The sequence below is a fragment of the Lepisma saccharinum genome, chromosome 13 (genome assembly GCF_977018435.1).
Source record: "Lepisma saccharinum chromosome 13, izLepSacc3.1, whole genome shotgun sequence".
NCBI classification, from domain to species: domain Eukaryota; kingdom Metazoa; phylum Arthropoda; class Insecta; order Zygentoma; family Lepismatidae; genus Lepisma; species Lepisma saccharinum.
The window spans coordinates 81,764,313-81,787,451 of record NC_139241.1 but is presented as its reverse complement, the minus strand read 5'-3'; the positions used below and the strand labels follow the sequence as shown (position 1 = coordinate 81,787,451).

Here is a 23,139-nt window from a genome sequence, read left to right as displayed (position 1 = left end):
ACGAAGGATAATCTCTTCTGCCTCTGTGTGTGTTTATGGTCCAATAGACCATTTAAAGAACTTCATCAGTAACAATATATGCACAATAAAAGTAAAACAAGAATGCAAGACTAATTAAGTATGAAATTTAATTCATTTATATTAATGGAAAGCAAATAGTTAAACAAAATTAACAATTTCAATTCTTTTCTAATTTATTGATATTTGTAATCAGTTGGTAAAATAATTAGTATTTGATATATAAAATTAACAAGTGATTCATATATTTGAGTGTATGTGTCAAGTAAGATCTCCCCAACAATCTTCAATGATTTCGCATTGTGCTTTTGGCTCCATTTAAGGTGCAACTTAGCTATTTTATGTGGCAACACTGATCTCTTCCCGAATTCTAATTTCACAATGATCTGACACACATTATAAAAAGGGCGATTGTTTTCTCGGTTTTATATAGTGTCAAGATGCTGGCATCCGTTGTTTTCTTCTGTTGTGTTGCTTTGTGCACCGCGACGCCAACGGACAAGTATGAAGGGAAGACGTACTCAGGGTACCAGGTGATGAGGGCGCATGCACCGTCCACAGGGAAGATGCAGAAAGTGGTGGCGTTAGCTCGAGACGTGGATGGGGTTGAACTGATGGCGGAACCAAGGGTTAATGGTTCGGTTGATCTGCTCAGTGCACCGGAACTTACGGCAAAAGTCGGCAGCTACCTACAAAGGCATGGTATTACATATGACGTCATCGTTCATGATATGCAGGTACATTTACTGTTGATCATATATTATATTTTTCACTTTTGGGTTGGATTGATAAGGCCAATTTTACTATTTTTTTTTCTTTGAGCCAATGCTGAAGTATTATCGAGGCGAGATTTGTCAATTTTGGTGTCGTCCCAAATTGTAAATCCCTGTCTCTATTGATATATTGATTGATTTATTGCTTTAAGTCCACTTTGTGCACAGATAGGCTAATCGGGACTCGACCTACAGTTTAAAGTGGGATCCGAACCACTGTGCAATGTGGCTCACCGGTAATCGAACCCGGGACCCCTTGATTACAAGGCGACGACATTACCACTACGCCATCCGGGAGGCTCTAAATGCCTGTCTCATTCCCGGTCTCATCTCGTCTCTAGGAGTAATCATCTAGGGGTGCTGAAGGGATGCGAAACGAAATTTTAGGGGGTGTGATGTTGAAAATAAAGAAAAAATGAAACATGTATGGTTAGCCCCCTACATCAAATATCAAGGTTAGAGCTTACATCAAATATCAACAACTTTTAGTAGGCATCTATGATAATAAGAAGGGTCCGGATAGTCATGCACGTAAAAAAATCTAAAATATGCATGCAAGTATGCACTTAAAAAAGACGCAAAATATGCAACTAAATATGCACTTTAGAAAAAAAACATTACCTTTTTGAAATATTTTGTTTCATTATTCCAGCCTCTAATTCCCATCCGTTCCAGGTCCTGGATAACTTGCCATCCACACCTCTGCTTTGACCTTTCTCTTCTGTGCCATACATCCCTCACCTTCATTATTTTTTCAGTCATTCTTGCTTCTTGTTTTTTTTTCAATCATTTATAATTTTCAGGAAGCAATTGATGCGGAAAACCCACCATTGGACCCTGATGAACAAGATTGGGAACATAGGGGAGGCCATAGATTAACCTGGAGAAGATATCATCGTTATAAAGGTGATACTCATTGAAGTAGATACTACCATTGATGTGATAATTAATCTAGCAAAATAACGTAACTGGGATTATCACGGGTGGAGCGCCAAAACTACATTCTTGACATTAAAGTAACTATTCTACTGATAGTTAAGCAACATTTTTCTTACAGTTTCTGTGCAATGAATTATGAAACTAAATACCGTTGATTAAACATTACTACCCTTAAAATACTTTCCCAGATTTATAGCTATAAGTGAACACTTTTATGTCACGGTTGGGACAGATAAAAGATTTCCTCTTTACTAAGTAAGACATTTATTTTAATTTCTGTGAATCTTCAAATGATGAAAAATAAATGATTTAAGACAATTAGAGAAAGCACCTTAGAATATCTAGTGGAGTTGAGGGGGAAATTTAACAGTTAAAGCAGAAATTAATTATTTTTTGGTGTCAACGGATAGGACACTAGGTATACAAAACTAAATCAAAAAGTTAAAATAAACGAACAATATGTAAAATACATTCTACCTTCTAACTTAATTATATACAATAATATCTGAACGACAATTCTAGATTGTTGACTCACAAGATAGAATAAAGTTACGGCATTTCATTTAATTTCAACTCCGTAGTGAATATCTAATTATTTCCAAAGCATGATATTTATTTTCATGTTCTAGACAGTTTATATCAGACATTTCTTTTCTCATTTTTAAGCACAGCCAGGCAGGCTTCAAGCTGCTCATCTAATGGCGTTTTGAACGGACATGCTACAATAGCAAAGTTAAATTAGCTGGTAAACTTGTACCTTCATGACTGATAATGAAAATCATTGATATCCTTTCATTTATTTACGGGATCATGGAGGAGAAATTCTACAAAATGGCCCTTGTTTCATGGATTCTTTCAGTATTACTTTTCATATAACAACAGAATACAATTATATTAACTGAAGTTTAAATGTTTATAGAATTAGCCTGCCAAAGACATGCTTTCTCCATCACTAATCTATCAACTATGTCAATCAAAATAATATGAAGACGCATAGGTGGATCCTTTCTTGCTCTGGGCGAGCAATGGTTCATTGATTTGTTATATTTTACTTTGCTTTCCTGCCACTTTTGGTTAATCATGAAGATGAGGATGCATGGAGATGAGAAGGGACAATCACATGGAGAGAACCAAGCTTCACAGAGGATTATATTGGCCGAGAGTCCATACGCCATATCCTAGTTAGTCTGCAAAATGCAGTCCAGGGTGTACGTACTACGTGGAAGGAAGGCTGAGTTGATTGATTTGGTTTAATTTTTCTTTGATTTCTGCAATTTTCGACTAATCGCGAAGATGAGAATGAGTGATGACAGGATGAAATTGACGAAGGGACACTCACAAATAACACTCATGCCCAGGCCCAGATTCGAAGCCGGAACACCTGACGAAGTAGCAAGCTGTGCTAACCACTCTGTCATGAAGGCCGGGTAAATGAATTAAGCGACAATCACAAACTCACCCACATTGAATTGTCAGATTCTTGTTATCGTAACGTAACCCTCCCTGCCTCGCATCTCCACCACGTAACGTTACCTTCAGGTTCGCCACTCGCTTAGCACAAACTCCCCTGAGAGGCTCATAGGAATACTAAACCTGACTTAGGGAAATGACACGAGAGATTACATTTAACCAATACCTTCTGACTGAGAATGGCAGAGCGAAAGGTAGAGCTTCCCCAGTCTCGACACGAAGATCTAGTTCCTCCTCCACCGTCTATCGACTTCTTTCTCTCTCAAATTCCTCTGTCCAAAAAGCCCCGTCTCGCTTACTCCCCCTCGTTTTATTACCCCTATAGTCATACATTCACCTCAGTGACGGAAGCCATCGGACGTATACCTAACAAATTACTGAGACATCATCTTCCAGATTGCAAGTTTTCATATGTGTTCTTACAGATCCTTCACGTTATGGACCAGTTATCATACAAGGGAGTCCATGATTACCTGTACTTTTAAATTTGGATGTCTTTTCAGTCACCCCTTGCACCCCTTCTAGGAAAGCAAAAGAGGCATGCAGTGCGTGCAATAACTAAAAACTTTAACAGCGTATGCAGGGTATTAATTCGATCAACTTTTCTCAATTATGATTTGCTACTTTCAATGCTACGAGTCCTCAAAGGTCATAATTTTATCCTATATGTATACAACGTGATTTTTATGTAAAAAAATAATTAATGTTTTATTTTGTTACAGATATTGAAAGCTATATAGACTACCTTTCAAACACATATCCAGGAATTTGTCAAACTTTGGTCATTGGCAAATCAACTGAAGGACGTGATTTGAAAGTCATGAAAATATCGACAGGTGGGCATAATAAGCCTGCAATTTGGATTGATGGTGGTACGTATACTTTTGAAATGTAATACTTCAATTTGCAATTACTAATCTAGTTTTCAGTGCTGTGAAACAGCATAATTGAAACTGCTTCTCTTTCCTAAGATTGCTGTATCATTAGAGATATTTTCAATATTTTGGATAGCTTAATATAAAAGCACAAGCACATTCTGTGATTATCAATATGTAGCTAAGATATCTTCCAATACAGTATGTACCAGTCTTATCCGTACAGAGATAGTTGGAAAGTAAAATGATAAAATACACCGCTAGAAAACAAAAAAAGAAAAAAAGTCTTGCTCAAATGATGTTCACAAGAATGGTACATTGCTATCTTCCTTCGCCTGCCTCCACACCCTGAGGACACCGATCCGAAAAGGTTTATTTTGATTTCATCGGAGCAGATGACGTTCGTTGTCCCAGAACTCCTGGTCTTTATGCACATGGTTTTTTGCATTCTTCCATTATATCCCTATCTGTACAATGCACGACGAACGGTTGAATTGCTCTGTCTCTCCTGTTGCATTTTCTACCCGTGATCTCAATTTCGGAATCACTTAATTTTGGATATGACTTATTTTGTCTCACCAAGAAACACTCCTCTCTTTCGGTTAGTCTTATTTTCCTACTTCTTCTTGCCCGATTCTTTGTTGAACTCTCATATTTGAATTTATTTACTATATACTGCACAGTAGAATGCGATATGTTCACTAATGACCCCATTTCCCTCAAAGAATGTCCTTTAAGAGCAAGATTCACTATCACACCTTTAAGGTCAGAGCTGAGCTCCTCTCTCTTCTTCATTACGAACTGCCCACGCTGGCAGGGTGGTTCAACGGTGACAGAGTGATTACACAGACCTGCAACTAAAGCTGTAAGTACAAAAACCCAGTGTGCTGCACACAAAGACGTGACTTGGTCATTAAGTGGCTTGTGCGTACGAACAATAAAGGTACATACATCATACAACCTCAAACGATTTATAATACTCTCCATCCAGTACAATTACTGCATCTCGCACCTTTTGTACAAATTACCTTTTCGAAGGTCCTCCCTGATTACTGGACACCTTTCGTTATCATATTTCGCCAACTGAACATGTACAGGGGGGTTTCATACAATGTATACAGCCTGTACGAACAAGTATGATACATACTGTATATGCAGGGGGAGGATGAGAGGGAAGTCCCATTCTGGTTGCTAATTTATCACTCTTAGGAGGGGGAATATATGTATAATTTATAATAATATCCTGTTGCTTCAAATGAAGTTTCTGGAAATTTTCCAAATAGCACACAGAATATATCAATTCCACAAGTAATGCATCTGAAAATACTGTAAGGCCAAAATCTTAATATTAAGAAATAGTGTTTACGGTGAAGTAATGTATGCCAAATATGGATTATTATTTTTGTCACAATACATCAGGGTTGCCATTTTGCCCAGGTTTCTCGAAGAAACTGAATCAACATGTTCCTAACGACATAACATGTTCATTCACAGTAACCTATTGCTAGAATATTCTGCGATTATTGCTTAAAACTAAGATCTGTTATCCATTACCCAACTCAAAAATCAGGATGCTCTCGAGAAGAACAAATATTGGCTTAATAGTAGGCAAGGTTACACTGTACATAAGAAATAAATCATAATTGATCTTTGATTTGCTTCGATAGTTATTGACTATGGAAGCAAGGATGTGTTTGGGATAGACACAGGAAAACAAAAAAAATGGTATTAGTAGTTGTATTGGTACTATTATAAACCCAATTTTAAGTGTAGAAAAGAAGAGGCTATTTGATTGAACAATCAGATTTGCTTACACTTAAAACAAAGCCAAGAGGGGCCTATACCCCAATTTTTCAGGTGTGATATGCTCTGATTTTTAAGAAATTCTGAATTTCTAGTGTAGAAAAGACGAGGGCTCAACAGATAGATTTACCCATACTTAAAACAATGGCAAGAGGGGCTTATACCCTAATTCTTCAGGTATGGAGGTTCGGGTATAAGTCCTCATAAAATGTGAAGCCTCCCCTGATGGCAAAATGTTAATATTGTTGTCTTGTAAATAAGGGACTCTGGGTTCGAGTCCTGATAAAATATTTAAGATTGAAAACATGTGGCAAAATAATATGTCCACAAGTGAGATTTTGAGAATAATTACTGCTAGTTGATAGCCCCGAGATCTGAAAACCTGGTAAAAAATGTTTTACAACAATATATTGTACAAAAACTGAATTTCTCAATTTTCTTATTTTCTCATGTTTTATGCCTACCCGCTCAATACAATAGAAGAAGAGCGGGTAGGCATAATTAATTGCCTCCATGCCTTGCCGGCACGCAAAAGATAAAATCTACACGCTAGAACGGAACATTAATGGATTTTTCTGTGCGATTCACTGAAGGGGCCATTAATCTTTCTGTGCAACAGGGGAAAATGTAACAAGGAAAATGTAACAAAGATTGAGATAAAGATACATATTTTCTGACCCAGTGGCAATGAACTGCCCCTCTTCATGCTGAAAGCAATTCTATTCTGATAATATAAGCCTAGGCAAAGACTTGGAAAATATTATGACAGAAACAAAATCCAATTTTGTCTGTATCAAGGTCTTCAGAACCCAGTAAAATGTGGGCATATTCCATTTGGAGACGTGCTAATATTGTGGCATTGTAATCAGGGGCTTTGGGTTTGAGTTCTGTATAAGATTGAAATATATACAACTGCCCACACATAAGATATTAACTGCTAGCTGATAAACAGTTGAGGTTTGTGTGTTGTACAACAGGATAATAGAACAAATATCTTCTAGAATTGCTCTGTGACCCTCTCATTTCTTACATCATAAACATATGATTTTTCACCTATGGGAATAACACTACATATGGTGTCATCAGGTAATGCCTCATGAAATTCACAGATAATTTTAATATTTGTTCTGTCATTCACCACAACCTGTTTTCTTTTTGAAGTGTTAATTACAAACATGGGTCTCTGTGCTTTGAATTCATCTGGTGTGTAATACATATCAGTATTGCCAGTAGTGACCCTCTTGAAAGCCGAAAAGGCCTCATATAATTTGAGGAAATCATTCTTGGACATGTCTAAATTGTAATTTTCTCTGGGAAAGACCTCATTTCTGCCATTTTTAAGATATATGTTCTTGATGTTGCAGCTATCAAATTTACTTGAATTTTTTTCCTGATTATTGTGTCTTCCAGTCTGAAACAGTACCACTACAAAATCAGGCATGTCGTATTGAATACTGGAGAATGAATTTGTAGCATCAAACTCATAATATGTACCAGTTGCGGGCTTCTGTACACATTGATATGTATAAAATTGCAGAGGAATCTGTGGATTTTTTATTATATCAGCTTTGTATTTAAGAGCATAACTGGCCTCGTATTCAACAACAGGGATTCTTAACTCCATAGTCTGAATAATGCATTTGCCTGCATCTGGTAGGGTATTGGGCAGAGCTTCCCCTGTAGAGTTTATTGCACTGTACCTCATCAAAGCATTATTATCATTGGCAGCTCTTCTAAATGTAATTCTTAACCCACCCTTCCACATAATATCTTTGTAATCCGAGAAGAATCCTGGCAACAGGCGCATGGGGAACAGCACTGTGTGGTTTTTAGATAATATCTTATCACCAGCCTCAAATCCCCCGATTTTGTAGTATGAAGCCTCGGTTTTGGATAATTTTAATGTGGCCAAAGCTGTGGAGGTAATGCCGGGATAATCCACTCTGTTTATAACAACGCCATGCTTTCTGATCTCAATTTCAGAGAATAGATGTGGCACAAAGTTGTCTACAAGTCTTATATTAGAATTTGCCGGATAATCGGTACCATCGAGCTTTACAACATCAAATTTGATGTATAGATCTGCTCTGTGGGGGTGTATAAATCCATCCCCTACATCAAGATCAACCTCAATCTCTGTGTTGGGTTGATTTAAATTTGCAAATGTCCTCCTGTTTGGGGGGAATGATTGTAGCTCATAACTCTCAATATTTTCCATTTTCTTCTTGTATGTATTTTTATTTAAATGTTAATCTCTATGATTGCAGTTGTTGTGGCTCCAGCAAAATCAACTAATTCTTCTTTTTCATTAGTGACCATCAATTCAATATAATCTATTCTATTATGGCACACAGGAAAATATAATGTTGGGGATGGATTGTAGATAATAGGCTCCATGAATTCAGAATTAGGTTTGAATGTTGCAATGATCCCAGTTTGTTTGTGAGTGCCTATGCCATTTGATTTGGTGATCATACCCTCTGCTACATTACAGTGAATATTCAGAGTTTCTATGGCTAAGAATTTAGGTATATTCATAGCAGTGTGTTTGATGCCTGGTTCAAGTTTTGTGTTGTTCTCAAAGCCTAGCAGCTCTCCTATAGTGCCCAGATCCACTGTTTCTGTGGCAGATACAATTTCCACTCTGTGAGTGACAGAATTTTGAGTTAATACAATACCTCTGGGTAATTGAGCATTTAGAGTGGAGATATTATATTGCCCTGGAGTGATGACAATTTTTTCATCCCCTACTGCAATTGTGTTGTTGTGGTGTGTAATATTGGGGATTAGGTACATGCCATAAAATGCTCTGAGAGCTATTGTTTTGGGATACACTATGTCATCATGCAATTTGAGTTTCAATATTGAATTTTGGCTGGTGAGATGGAATACCCCCATGATGTTTCAGATACCACAAGGCTTTTTGAAAATCTTCAATTGATGGTTTATTTATTTGAGACATATATCTAAGAACAGATAAACACAAATGTCCGCAATTAACATCTTTGAAATTTTGAACACGGGCATTATTGTAATAAAGATTAGGTGATTTTAGATATTTTATTAAATTTTCAGGTGGAACACCCCCAAATGAATCAAACACAAATGCCTCATTTTTTAAATATTTAAGATAACAAATCCAGTAAGTGCCCTGATTTTTGTACTTATCCAAATTAACAATGCCACACTCTTTGTTGAGTGGTTGCTCTGGTAAAGAATCAGACATGTACACACCTCTAAAATGTTTGATGCCCAGTGGCTTGATTAAAGCTTCAATATCTTGGTTTGTAAGCGGCTCTTGTTTTTTTTAAACTTATTCATGGCTCTCTTAACACCTTTCCCTTGTTTCTCAATAGCCAGGTTATGGCGCCTCTGCTCATCTAATTCTGCCCTATTCTTCTTGGCATCTATTACTGTTTTTGCTATGGCGGCTGATCCCCCAGCCAAGCTCCCCACAGCCCCGAGAGCAGCTAAGATGGCAGGTATGGTAAATATGAATCCCCCACATGTGATTTTTTTCTTGATTGCTGTAATTTTTTTAATTGGGAGGTGCTAAGTAACAATTTCATTCCATGGCCCTTGGCAATACAAGAATTTTTCTTCTTGCGCTGCTTTTTGGTCAAAAGGCTATCAATAGGCCCAAGAGATTTGAGACCTGCATAAGGTATTTGATACATAACACCCTTGGCCTTCATTGTAGGTTTATTATATACATATTCACAACCCCCACCCCAATTTTTGTTTGGTACTCATAGCTATGGTGGTTCCCAATGCTGCTATTTTTTCACTCAAAGAAGCATCTTTGCTTACAAATCTACCAAATGCAGCCTCTTCTAATTTCTTGTCTGCAACATGTCTCTTGTCAAGATCAGAATGTGTGTTGTATGCAATATCATGGTCTCTACAAGCAGCATCTAAAGGATTAACACCAGGATCCCCTCTGTTTAATCTATGATCCAGTTTTGTGCCTGGACCACAATACTGATAGCCTGGAATATGTAGTTCAAATGGCAGCTTGTTTATAATGTCATTAACAAGGCCCCGACCCTCAGAAATATTCCAAAATTTAGGTGGTAGAGTATTAATAATTTTTATGAGATATCCAATCCCCTTAGTGTCATTCACTATAAAATTAGACAATTTTGTGCTTATCATGTCCATAATTCCAACCTTTTCATTGTAAAAATTGTTGTTCCCAGCATTTTCCTCCCCAGCTATCACCAATAACCTATCTACAAGTTTCCTGACATCATCAACCCACACAAATTCTTTAGGCAGGGTGTTGTATTGTTTGATTCCACTGCCAGTCTTGATCTGTGACCATATGGGCTTGATTAAATTGTTGTATTTTGCCCCACTGCTTGACTTGACTCTTTTTTGTGTGGGATCATTGTTCTGGTATAGAGCATCTGATTTTATTAATATTTCTTTGTAATCCTCATAATCTTGATCTGTATAGCTGCCAGGCCTTTTCCTAGTCATCAATTCCCACAATCCAGGTGTTCCGGCATATTTAACAAAAGCACCTTTTTCTCCGAGACGAGATTCTGAATATACAATTATATCATCTCCCATAAATGTTACTCTGAAATTGCCAATTCTATGTATGATGCTGCCATCAAGCTCTGTGTCAGCATATAAGCCAAAAACCTCATCTTTATTGTCTTTAGGTGTTGTTAAATATTTTTGAGCAAGAAGACCCAATTCAATAGGATCCTGACTAGCCTCAATTCTTCTAGGAGCAATAGGACTAGGTGTATGAATACTTGAAAGTGGGGTGAATGGATAATCTAATATGTTCCTAGCAGCTACAGGTACAAGCTCTGTGAGCAAATTTTGATTTTGCTCTGTAACAGTTTTGATATTTTTACCTAAATTATTAATAGCATCAATTACAGGCTGTTCTGTTTGTTTGTGTTTTTCATAAATTCCACGGTTCTCTGATTTCCATCCCTTAAATCTTTTTACAAGATAATCTCTTAATTTAAGATCATCAATTATTGGCCTTTTCATGTTTATTTATATATGTTTCAATGTCTAGAAAATTGTTGATTTTATTTCTGTATTTGCCACTATTGGGTGTTCTTGTCATATCAATTGTGACAAACCCATAACTGTCCTGGTTCCAGCACTTGCTGCAAAATTTAGAAAAATCATTGTAGCTCAAGTCCCCACCTACATATTCATCATGTATGTGTTTGAGGTTGGTATGGTCTTGATGAAATACACATATAAAATTGCTGTTGTCCCGGATCAGCTGCTTGGGTATTTTTGAAAAAGTCTGTGCCAGGTAGAAGCAATCAATGTTTTTGTGCCGGCCCTGTGTAAAAAAATTTCTAACCTTGTTTTGATTATCCAATATAATGTCATCAAACACAACAACAGAATTATCGAGACATTCATGAAGTGGCTTAACATCTGGTTCAAAAGTGGCAATATCCAATCCATCATATAGCTTCATCAGCTGCTGATATTTTAATTGTTCCAAGCTCTTAGAGAAGATATACAAGTGCCTGTTTTTCCAGTCTAACCAGTTGGGTGCCAATAAAAAATTATCAACCATTAGTGTAGTTTTACCACAAGCAGATGGCCCAACAATAAGACACCTAATATTATCAGGTAGCAATTTGCCATTTCTCTTATTCTGTTGTTCAGGTTCTGGCAGCCTTTTTATAACATCCCAGGTGCTCATATTATTATTTTGTTTGCATCGATCCAGCTGTGTTCTGGAAGTCCTAGCCATTTGACAAGTAACTTGTTGCCTTTTCTGCGGATAATTTTTTCTATGAGATATGTGTCAGGCTGTTTAGTTTTGCTGAGCTCTTGTTCATAGAACCTGCCTTTGAGAATTTCTCCTCGGTGATCCTTTATTATATAAGTGTTAAGGGTCCCAGGTTTAATTTGAACCACTGTAAATAATTCAGTGCTCCAGTTTCTTGTAAAGCCTCTCTTGAATAAGTGCTTATATTTGCTGATTCTTACTTGATCCCCAATCTTGTATTTGGCCTTTCTTGTTGTTGGCCGATATTTAGGATAATAAACAGTTCTGATCAATTTTTGCTCATCAGATGAAGTTACTTCAGAGGGTTTCATGTTGATTGTGGAATGGACAGAATTGTTATATTTATGTACGTAGAAGTTCTGGAAGAATATTAATCCATTTATAATTACCTTGAAGTGTAAATTGTTTATACATAAGATTTTTTAAGGTTCTGTTGAATCTCTCTACAATTGAGGCTTTGAGATCACTGTAACTCGAATAATGTTTTATTGCCTGGCTTTTAATAAATTGTTGAAACACTGAATTATAAAATTCTTTGCCATTATCTGTTTGCAAATAGCGCGGGGATCTTCCACTCTGATTGATAATTGTTTTGATGGCTTCTGTAACACATGCCCCAGTCTTGGATTTGAGTGGCACAGCCCAGGCAAATTTTGAAAATGTGTCTATTACAGTGAGTAGATACTTGTAGCCCTTGTTGATTTTGTCTAAGTTTTTCAACTGTCCACTTGCCATTTCAATCAAGTCGCTTTGCCATAAATCATCTATGCTTTTTGTGACTACTGGGAGTCTCTTAAAATTATGTCGGGCTTGTCTGTGTAATTCATCAACAATAATTTTTCTAGACATAATATGTAAACAAGAATATTGCAACTATGGGGTGTTCAGCAGCTGAAACTGCAGGATTTTCTAAATATAATTTGTCTCCAATTTGTATTTTAAATTCCAAAGAGCCATCATCTTCAACATAGGCTGTTTCCAATGTATTGGGATCTGTAAAATCCTCCAATTCCACACTGGTGATTTTCACTTTGTTATCAGCATGTGTTATTGATAAGGTGGGGTAGTGGTGTGCCTGTGGTTGAAGCCAATATTTGATCTTGATTGGTCTCAATGTGCCCCCAACAAAAAATTGATAATAAAATTGTGCAGGGGACAGCATATATATATTTTGCCACCTGGTGTAAATGGAGAATCATATTCTTTGTTGGGGATGCTGTACAATTCAAGAATTACTGTATGTTTAGGATTTTCAATTATGCCTGTTATTTCTTTTTCTGCTGTGAGCAATCTGCTTGTTACAGATTCAAGGTGCTCATTGGTGGTCCTAACAACATCATCATGGCCCGGCTTGATTTTTATGTCCACAGCAAGTCTCTTGTATTGCTGCACAATTTCTTGTAGCTGGGTGGCAAAAACAGACAGAGCATTTGCTTTATTGGATTCCATGGTCCCTAGCTGTTGCTTGATATTAGCTACAATTTGTTGCAAATTTTCAACAATTGCCAATTTTGAATTTTGAGCTGTAAGATCATGGACCTGTCTTCTGATATCCTCAAACAGGGCATGCAATTCATTAATATGTTGATTTGTTGGTAGAGTGGCCACTGTCTGTGTGAGATGTTTGATCTCTGCTTGGATATTCTTGATATCTTCTGATTTCAATATCCTATTCACTGCTCTCTTAATATTTTTAAGTTCCTGTGATGTAGGAAGATTTGATACTGTATTTTGCAAAGATTCAAGTGCCAATTTCACATCATTTAATTCAGAAGCATGAGCCACATTTTGCATAGCATTTTGGAGCAGGGCTATATCTGCCTGAGAGGGTGTGGATTGTTGTAAAATTTCAAGTTTTGTTTGGATATCATCTATCAAGTGATGAAAATGAGATAGTTCAGATTCAGTGTTGAGGTTTTCAAGCTTTGTAATTTGTTGCTGGACACTAACAAGGGTATCTACAATCCCAGGCAATCGGGATTCTAGTACATTTGCCAAATCACTTTGCACTGCTGCTATTGTACCTTCAAGATGGGTTATGGAACTTTGAATTTTTCCAAAATCTTCATATGTTTCAAGTTGCAGATTAATATTTGCTACACTCCGAGTTATTGCATTCAAAGCATCAGAAGATGGCAAATTGTTCATAAAATTTTCAAGTGTCTCAATTTTTTCTTTAACCTCGGCTATGGCATTGTTCAGAGGGTCCAGATTAGGTATTTGGAGTGACTGAATCTGTTCTTTTAGAGTGGAAATCACTAGATCAAAATCTTCTTGTGATTTTATGCTTTTGACAATTGTTTGGAGCTGTGCCTGGACATTATTTATTTGCTCTTCTAATTGCTGTTTCAATTGCTCAGAGTTGTTAGCCTGGGTCTTAAATTTGGCTTGAAGAGCTGCAACAGCTTCTTCCAAACTTTGAAAATTATCCAATGTCGCCAGGTCAGTATATTTCTGAAGCAACAATTTGAGTTCAGAATCAATTTTAAGAAGAGGGTCCATGCATTGTGATTGCAAATTTGTAATTTCTAATTGAAGACTGGCATTGAGTGTTGTTTGTAAAGCTTGTAAATCACTTCTTAATTTCTTGACTCTGACATCAAGCATCAGAATCTCATCACTGTGATCTTCATGTCTTGTATGGCCAAAAATATCATTAGGCATTTTGTTTAGTAGTTATTTATTATAGAGTATCTGATTCTTAATTCTATAAAAAAAGGTATAAGCTTATCATAAGATCCAGGGACCTCAATATATAAGCAGTCACCAGCAGAAACAGTATAAACAGTGCCAGAAACCATGTTTGAGTGCTTAATTCTATAAATATTTCTCCCTACTGAAATTTTAACATCACCCTCAGGGGTTGTAATAAATTGCAATTGCCCACCTACAGGTAATTGGTAATGATTTAAATTATTGTTAAATATGTACAATATTTTGCCTGTTTCATCATCAACATCTGTAAATATGCTGTTCAGGTGAATAATTAACAAGCCACTCAGTTTAGACAGCATATCAGAAGAGGGTTGTGGTGTTGGCAGGTCCATAATACCTTGTTTTTTAAACCCAAATAAGTTCATAGGCATGTTTATTTATTTCAAATCATGCTCTGTAATTGGGCATTGATTGCCATTTTTCAAATCACAATGACCCCATGGTAGAGTATGTATTCCACATGATAAAATGCATCTCTTATCATCATGTGGGTCCAGAGCCACTTTTCTTACAATATTGCTAGTCAATAAGTGATCCACACTCTGGATTCTGGATTCTGATGTTTTGATTAAATTCTGGGATTTGATGCAATTTTTATAATCTTCAAATTCAAGCTCTTTTTCCACAGCTACTTTGCCAATACCCTTGGCCTTTTTAGCAGCAACACCACTACATGTTTTAAAACTGTACATCTTGGCACTTAACCCAGCAAATTCCACAATAACATCACCAAGTGTCTCATCTTTTAACTTGCCAGGCACTTTTTTGTTGTGGGGTTGAATATTCAAATGGCCTGGCAATTCACTGGTGTCAAAATATTTAAACAATTCAGGCTGTGCCATATCTTGATAAACATCTTCTGTTTGAATATCAAGAACAAAACTATCCGTGTCCATGTACATCAATTTTACACGATCCTTATAAAAAGGTTTCAACACATCATAATACAATATTAACATATGTAATTTGGCCAAATCCAATATTGCAGCCCCTACATAAATAGGTTTATCAAACTTAATCTTTGTTTTTTTCATGTTGAAAAGTGCCATATTTTCATCATAAATTCTTCTATAATTGAAATTAGGCTTTGCAACCAATTTTTTGCTCAGGCTGGGGTCAGTAATTATTTTAACATCGGTATGTTTTCTGACATTTTCAATAGTTTTGCCATACACAGAATTAACCATCAATTTAAACAAGGCCTTATCAAATTGGCTCTTTGCAGATGTTCGAAGCTCCGTGTTTGTATCAATGTATGGTTTCAACCATCTTGAGTGCCTGAACCTCAAAACTTTTCTAAGTTTGGTCACTTGAACACCATGTTTCATCAGGAACTGGAGGTTCTTGTAATATATGACATAGCCTTGTTTTGGATCCAGTGTCATCATGAGCTTCTTCTGTTTAGAGCCAGGTGAGCACTGAACCTCAGGAATTGGGGGCAAATCAGAAAATTTCTTATGTAAATGATTAGGAATTATCAGATCAACCTCTAAGAAGAGGCCATATTCACGGTCATCATAGTTCTGAAGATCCTCAATATTGAAATCTTCAACCCATTCAAGCCCTGCATATGGCAGTTTTTGCATCATGGCATGACCATAGAGGCTGTTGGCATCTACATACACTATATAATTTGATGGCAATTCTGGATCATAACCACGAATATATTTGTTATTTGCTCTGGCATATCTCTGGGAACATTGCACCATCCCTCCTCTTATATCTTCCTCCATAAACAGATACATGTCTTGATCCTGAATCAGATCCAATGGCTTTTTGGTGTTTAAAAACATTGCAGCCCATGCTAGGCCCGGGGCACTGTAAAAATACACTGGGTCCAGTTTATAATTTTGCATCGAAGATTTTCTGAATGCCTGCATTATATCAGCTAAGAGGGTCACATCAAGTTTTAAATATGCCATGTGATAATCACCAAATGTCTGGCATTTTAAATTGTTCCACATCAATTGGGCATGGTGATAATCATCATCACTGATTCCAGATCCTCTGATTTTGCTGTAAAACTGTTCTTGTGGTGGCAGGGAACACTCATCAAATTTAGAAAATCTGTAACATAATCATATGGATATACACCCTTCCGCCTAATTAATTTCAGGTCCTGATTTGGAAACAATGCACATGTAATTTTGAATTGATCATCAGATAATTGAGTGGCCAGTGTAGCCAGGCTAGCAGATAAAATTCTGTAAGAATCAAGAAATCTTATGTGAATAGGAACACCATTTACTTTAATTATTTTGCTAATAGATATATATTTCTCATCATTTTCAGCTAAAATATTTAAATTCTGCTTGTCAAACCCCTCATATCTGATCAAATGATGGAAATCATAATTGGATGCTCCATGGCAAAATATGGGGACAAATTTTGGTCTCTTGATCTTAATATTACAGCTATTACACAGGGCCATTAAGAATTTACCATCTGTATGAGAATGGTGTTTCACCTTGATATTTGTGTCTGAAAATTCAGAATCACATACCGGGCATTTTTCTGCATTGTTGAAATCTTCAATCTGTTTCTCTGTTAAAGGCAACATAGGTTTTGATTTTAATAAAATATTAGATGCTATGTCACGGCACTCATTTTCTATTCTATGTTCAAATATTTTGATGGCATCTGACCCTATGTATGAATCTTTTTTGGTAACAACACCATCCTGTACAACCACATAATAAAAACTGGAAGGTTCATGTAGCTGGTATGGTGTAATTGAAGATTCTTCAGGATCTGGATTGCAGAATGAAAAAGATTTGAGGATTGATTCAAAATCACAGACAATATATACTGGGTGTTCCAACAAGGCTTCAAACTTTTTGAATTTGCAATTTTCACTTGGATTGGGCATCACCATATGAACAGGTTTATGGTTTTTACAGTATTTTAAATGTTCAATTAACTTGTTTTTGGCAATTTCTGCATTCACTTCCCGAACCCCATTTACCATTTTCCTGCCATCAAATACACATAAACATCTTCTGCACAACTTGAATATTGTATTGGATTTATCTAGTTGTGTTCTCACTAAAGCTTCAAGACTGTGTATCAGAGTGTAATGATATGTGCCATCCCCTTCAATTAAGAGCAAATCAATCGGAACAGCAGATTCATCATCAATTGTACTGATTCTGAGAGGTTCTATCGGGCAATGGCCAGTGGAACAAATAAATACATTAATAGATAATTGTCTACCATTCATATCCCTGGCTCTTTTTTCAAATTTATCAATATTCTGAACAGATATTGGATATTCTAAGCCCTTCATTGCATCGTCAAAAAGATGTTCATGTTGTTTGTAATAAGTTATTCTCTCAGGATGCCTTGAAACTGGATACAAAGCAGCTAATATACACCACAAAAAGCATTTCTGGTCGGTATTTTCTATATTAACCACGGCTCTTTTGTTTTTAATATTTTCAGGTAATGGCAAATATGTAGATCCTTGTAATGGGCTGAATTCAGAAATATTAACATATAACTTGTGTGGAGATCCGCATAGGCTCCATCCAGACTCTTTTGCTGCAAATTCAGAGTGTTTAATATTCAATTGATCCATCAAACTGTTTATTATTCTGTCTGAATTTGCATTTGAATATACAGGTACAGTTTCTGTTATGTGGGGCTGTGTAAATTTTGTGCCATTTGGTTTCTTATATTGAGTATACAATTTGAGGGACAGCTTATTAGAGCCATTTTGTGCATTTAGAATTGCCTGTACATCAGGTTTTTTACTGTTCAAAAAATTCTTAATGCCACATCTTGGCTCTGATACAAACCGATAATCCCTTAATTGGCCATTAAAACTGCTATGGATAGGTGGTGCATAGCGTGGCTGTTTTGCCGGTCTAGCATTAACAGGTGCTTCATGCTTTCTTTTCAGACCAGATGTAGATGGTTGTGAGGGCAATATTGATGACTGTGCATAAGAATTACACTTATGCCATTTGTAATATGCCTTGCTTAATATTTTATGGCATCTTGGACACATTTTTGTGGTTTTTCTGCATTTCTTACGGTCACAAATACGGCAATGCCTAGCCCAATTAGAACTAGATATATTTTTATTACACTGATTGCAATATTTTTGTTTTGGCATTTTTTCTTGTTGTTTATTATATAAGATTTTCTGGGCTTCAATTCAAAACTTTATACTTAATAAAAATATCAGTTGGGTTCAGCAGTTAGTGGCTGAGCTGGTGCTTTTATACCCAAACAACAGCAGTAACTAGGTTTTGGTGATAGTTTTGCTCTATTATGTTGATGTACAACACACTTCACCAGGTTTAAAACCTCATCTCTATATCAACTAAATACAATTCAAAATTGGATTTTGAACTGTGCAATAAATATTCTGTAAGTCTCACTTGTGTTTATATTAACAGAACAAGACAAAACCAGAATTGTATTCAGGATTGCATGTTTTCATACAAAAAGCCATATTTTTGACAAGTTTATAAACAACAATCACACAGATATAGCTTTTACACACATGGCCGAATCTGTCTGAGCAGAGGAGGGAGGAGGTTTTCAGATCTCGGGGCTATCAACTAGCAGTAATTATTCTCAAAATCTCACTTGTGGACATATTATTTTGCCACATGTTTTCAATCTTAAATATTTTATCAGGACTCGAACCCAGAGTCCCTTATTTACAAGACAACAATATTAACATTTTGCCATCAGGGGAGGCTTCACATTTTATGAGGACTTAAACCCGAACCTCCATACCTGAAGAATTAGGGTATAAGCCCCTCTTGCCATTGTTTTAAGTATGGGTAAATCTATCTGTTGAGCCCTCGTCTTTTCTACACTAGAAATTCAGAATTTCTTAAAAATCAGAGCATATCACACCTGAAAAATTGGGGTATAGGCCCCTCTTGGCTTTGTTTTAAGTGTAAGCAAATCTGATTGTTCAATCAAATAGCCTCTTCTTTTCTACACTTAAAATTGGGTTTATAATAGTACCAATACAACTACTGGTATTTGTGAAGATACAAATGTGTATTGCCTATTAAATAAGATAGTGCATTTTAATCATGAAAAGATTTGTGTTTACAGGTCTCCATGCTAGGGAGTGGATTTCTCCAGCAACTGTCACCTATATTTTACTTCAACTGGTGGAGTTCCGTGAAAAGCACTCACGACTCCTGGAATCAGTTGACTGGTACATCATGCCCGTAGCAAACCCAGACGGCTATGAATTTTCTCACACAAAAGACCGTCTCTGGAGGAAAACAAGATCCTTGCAAGGAAGCAGTGGATTGTTTTGGGGACGATGTTCTGGAGTAGACCCTAACCGAAATTGGGACTTTCACTGGAAGGAGACTGGATCCTCCAGCAATCCATGCGATGACAATTTTGCAGGCGTGCAACCATTTTCGGAGCCTGAAACCAAAGCAATGGCTGACTTCATTCTTCAGCACAAGAACGATATTAAACTGTACCTAACACTGCATTCATATTCACAAATGTGGCTCATTCCATGGGGTTGGACAAAGGACAAACCAGAAGATTATTATGACATGTATATTCTGGCAGAGAAGGCTGTCGATGCTCTAGAAAAAGTACACGGGACAGACTACCTTCTTGGAACGGCTGGGGAGCTTTTGTACACATCATCTGGTATGTTTACTGAAAATTCCTATCCCATCGGATAATTGAAGGTCTCGGGGGTAAGAAATGGTAATTCACATTTTGGTAATTATTGAGTTACAAAGTGAAAATAGCTATTCTTCAATTTTCGCGTATAAAGCCCGCATCACACGGAACTGGATTTCCAGTAGGTATGCCCTAGTTGGCGCTGGACTGGCTACCAATTTGCTAGTTTTCGCCTCACACGATACTTATCAGTGTACTTGTCGATAGACTTTTTTTCCCATGCGAGGGAAGTTGTAATGGCGGCCGCGTGAGAAGTAAACAATATATCGCTTCACATTTTTAAAAGCCGATAACTATTCAACCGAGAGGAATAACGTTTCGTATAAAACGTTATTAGGTACAAAACAATGGCGCTGATTAAATACATACTTTACAGCGTTTACTGCACACGTATGGAATAATATTTCAGTTGTTTCAAACGTAAACACCCTGCACTCAGCATAGATGGTGTAACTCAACGTGCCTTTCATGTTGTATACGTTATACATTGCTGGAGTAACACTCGGAAACCACAGACAAAAGCGCTCCTTTGCACACTCACAGATTATCTTCACATGGCGAAACTTCGCTCTGATTGGCTGTTCCACAGAATCCAGTCGAGGAAAGCTAGTAGCAATTAGAACATGTCCTATTCCTCCACACCAGTCAAGCAGTCAGCCAGGCGCCCATGATTGCTACCTAGAAAGTTAGTTCAGCGCCAACTAGGGCATTCCTACTAAAAATCCAGTTCCGTGTGATAGGGGCTTAACTGACATCTCATGAAATTTGCATTAGACTTATTGACCCATCTACAGTATGGCTTCTAATAACCTTGATGCTTAGTAAACTCAATAATGACCAGAATGTCACTTACCATGTTTTACCCTCAAGCCCTTCAATTATATTAAAATGAAAATTAATAAATTAACACTGGGAAGAATTCCACAATTATACAACATAAAAAATAGTTTAGTTTATTAATTTTTTGCATGATCCTCCCAACAATATATTGCATTAATTGAACTCATTAGTGAGAATGAATTCTATTTTTATCTTCACATTTTCATTGATGTTGAAATTGGTTTTGTGTTTGTGTGTATGAATGTGTGTGCATTATTAATTAATTTTGATTAATTAATATTAAGAAATGCATGTATTGATGGAGAAACGCAATTAGCACAACAATCTCTCTCACACACACATGTACATTTTGTATTCTTGGGAAATGCATGAACAACAATATCATTTCTAACATTTCTAATCCAACGACTGTTCATTTTTTTTACATGCATATTACATAGGCTGCATTTCATATAACATTGTTATTAAAACACATATTATCTCCTGTAGGTGGTTCTGACGACTGGGCCAAGGGTGTTGCTGGAGTCAAGTATGCATACACAATCGAGCTCCCAGATACAGGGAAACATGGATTTGTACTACCAGCGTCAAAAATTGAATCTACTGGACAAGAAACTTGGAAAGCTATACAAGTCCTCGCTGAGCACTTTGCAAAATGAATAAACAACCAAATGAACTGAATTATAACTTGAATAAGGATATGCATCTTCACAAACGTCTTATTTGATATTGCATTTCACTTAAGTGACTTTTTATGTGGTTGATACATGTAGTTAAGTAGTGTGTATTGGAAAGTAATTTTTTGTACTTAGAAATGATAAGAGGTGAGAATGTTTTATGAAAGAGTATTAGTAAACTGATTCAATGTTCTGCTTTTGTCAATTGTTGACAAATGAATAAATAATCTTAAATAATATTTTACAATGCAAATGTAGAAGTTCTGTGAATTCCCACATAACCTAGTTCCTAATGTTCTTGCGTTTGTTCTTCAGATTTGATCTCTGACAAGAAAAACAAAATTGTAGTGATAACCCAGCATTTTAGGAACAACTACCCACACAGCACATATCTCCATGGAATACCCATAAGATATACACACACACACACACTGTTCAGATCAGATCCATCAATATTATGGATATTGATTAAACATAGGGATAGGTAGTCCTGGATATCTATCAAATGTTCATTTGATATCCCATCCTGGATATTTACTAAACGTTCATGGGATATCCCGTCCTGGATATCTAATGAACGTTCATGTGATATCCCGTCCTGGATATCCACAGAATCTCCATTGCTAGATATTAATGGAATATTTGGTATTATATCCACTGCTCACCACAGTTCAATAGTTCATTCTGAATCAAGCAATGATCCATGGGAAAGGCGGTAGGGCCGATCGCCCTTCCCAACTGCCAAGCTTTGGATATACTTATATCTAATATTTTTGAAGTCTAATGTTCTGTCTTTTACCGCCAAGTTTAACAGGCTTTAGAAAATTGGTTTTAAAGTTTAATCTAATTCCACTTTACCCTCATAATAGGCTAATCGAAATAACCTATAATTCAAATTTGGATCCAAAAAACTGTGCAATATGTCTCAAAAAGTAATCAAATCCGAGTTCCCTCGAGACAATACTTTTTTGTTTGTTTGTTTTCTTTATTCGATTTTCTCCTCATACCTGATGGTTCAGTTGACGGTGGTAATGGGAGAAAGTATGAAAACGACATACAATAGTAACCTTCTAACCCAGACCTGGACCATACTATTGCAAAACTGTACTCTAATCTCTAGAACATGGAAGTCGGCTTAGTTCCTGTACACAGCACTTGATGCTTGATGTTGCTTACATAAAATAGTGCAAGCGTAGCTCAGAATTTATTCTCGGTGAGGTGAGACACCCGACTGAAATTCATCTAATTTTCCTAGTTGTTTTAATGAATATGACTATACCTTGCTTAGCAATTTTTCCAGTTCTTCAAGCATCCCGCGTCCATTTCGTTCTTCATCAGTGGCGCAGGAACGTTTTTCATTTGGGGGGTACAAAATTTCAACCTTCCATGTGTGTGTGTGTGTGTGTGTGTGTGTGTGTGTGTGTGTGTGTGTGTATATTGTGTACTTCACACACATATGTATATCTGAGTAGAATGTGAGGGCATGGGAAATTCCATTTCAGATGCAAATATTCAGTTTTTAATTCAATATTTGCATTAATATTTTATATACCATTTTCTTTTTTTTT

General features: G+C 36.5%; 1 protein-coding gene across 1 annotated transcript; it reads left to right on the top strand.

Moving 5' to 3' along the window:
* Window positions 1-458: 458 nt before the first annotated feature.
* On the top strand, window positions 459-21,736 carry LOC145996831 (carboxypeptidase B-like). The gene is made up of 5 exons (XM_083133364.1): window positions 459-755; window positions 1,595-1,697; window positions 3,923-4,072; window positions 19,455-20,018; window positions 21,384-21,736. Exons 1-5 carry the CDS (start codon window positions 459-461, stop codon window positions 21,551-21,553), a joined length of 1,284 nt encoding a protein of 427 aa, XP_082989490.1. The 3' UTR covers window positions 21,554-21,736.
* Window positions 21,737-23,139: the final 1,403 nt, after the last annotated feature.

Coding starts and splice junctions, on each gene's coding strand:
- LOC145996831 (XM_083133364.1), top strand. CDS start 459: ATGCTGGCATCCGTTGTTTTCTTCTGTTGTGTTGCTTTGTGCACCGCG. Junction 1,698..3,922: donor AAGATATCATCGTTATAAAG/GTGATACTCATT, acceptor ATTTTGTTACAG/ATATTGAAAGCTATATAGAC. Junction 20,019..21,383: donor GCTTTTGTACACATCATCTG/GTATGTTTACTG, acceptor TATCTCCTGTAG/GTGGTTCTGACGACTGGGCC.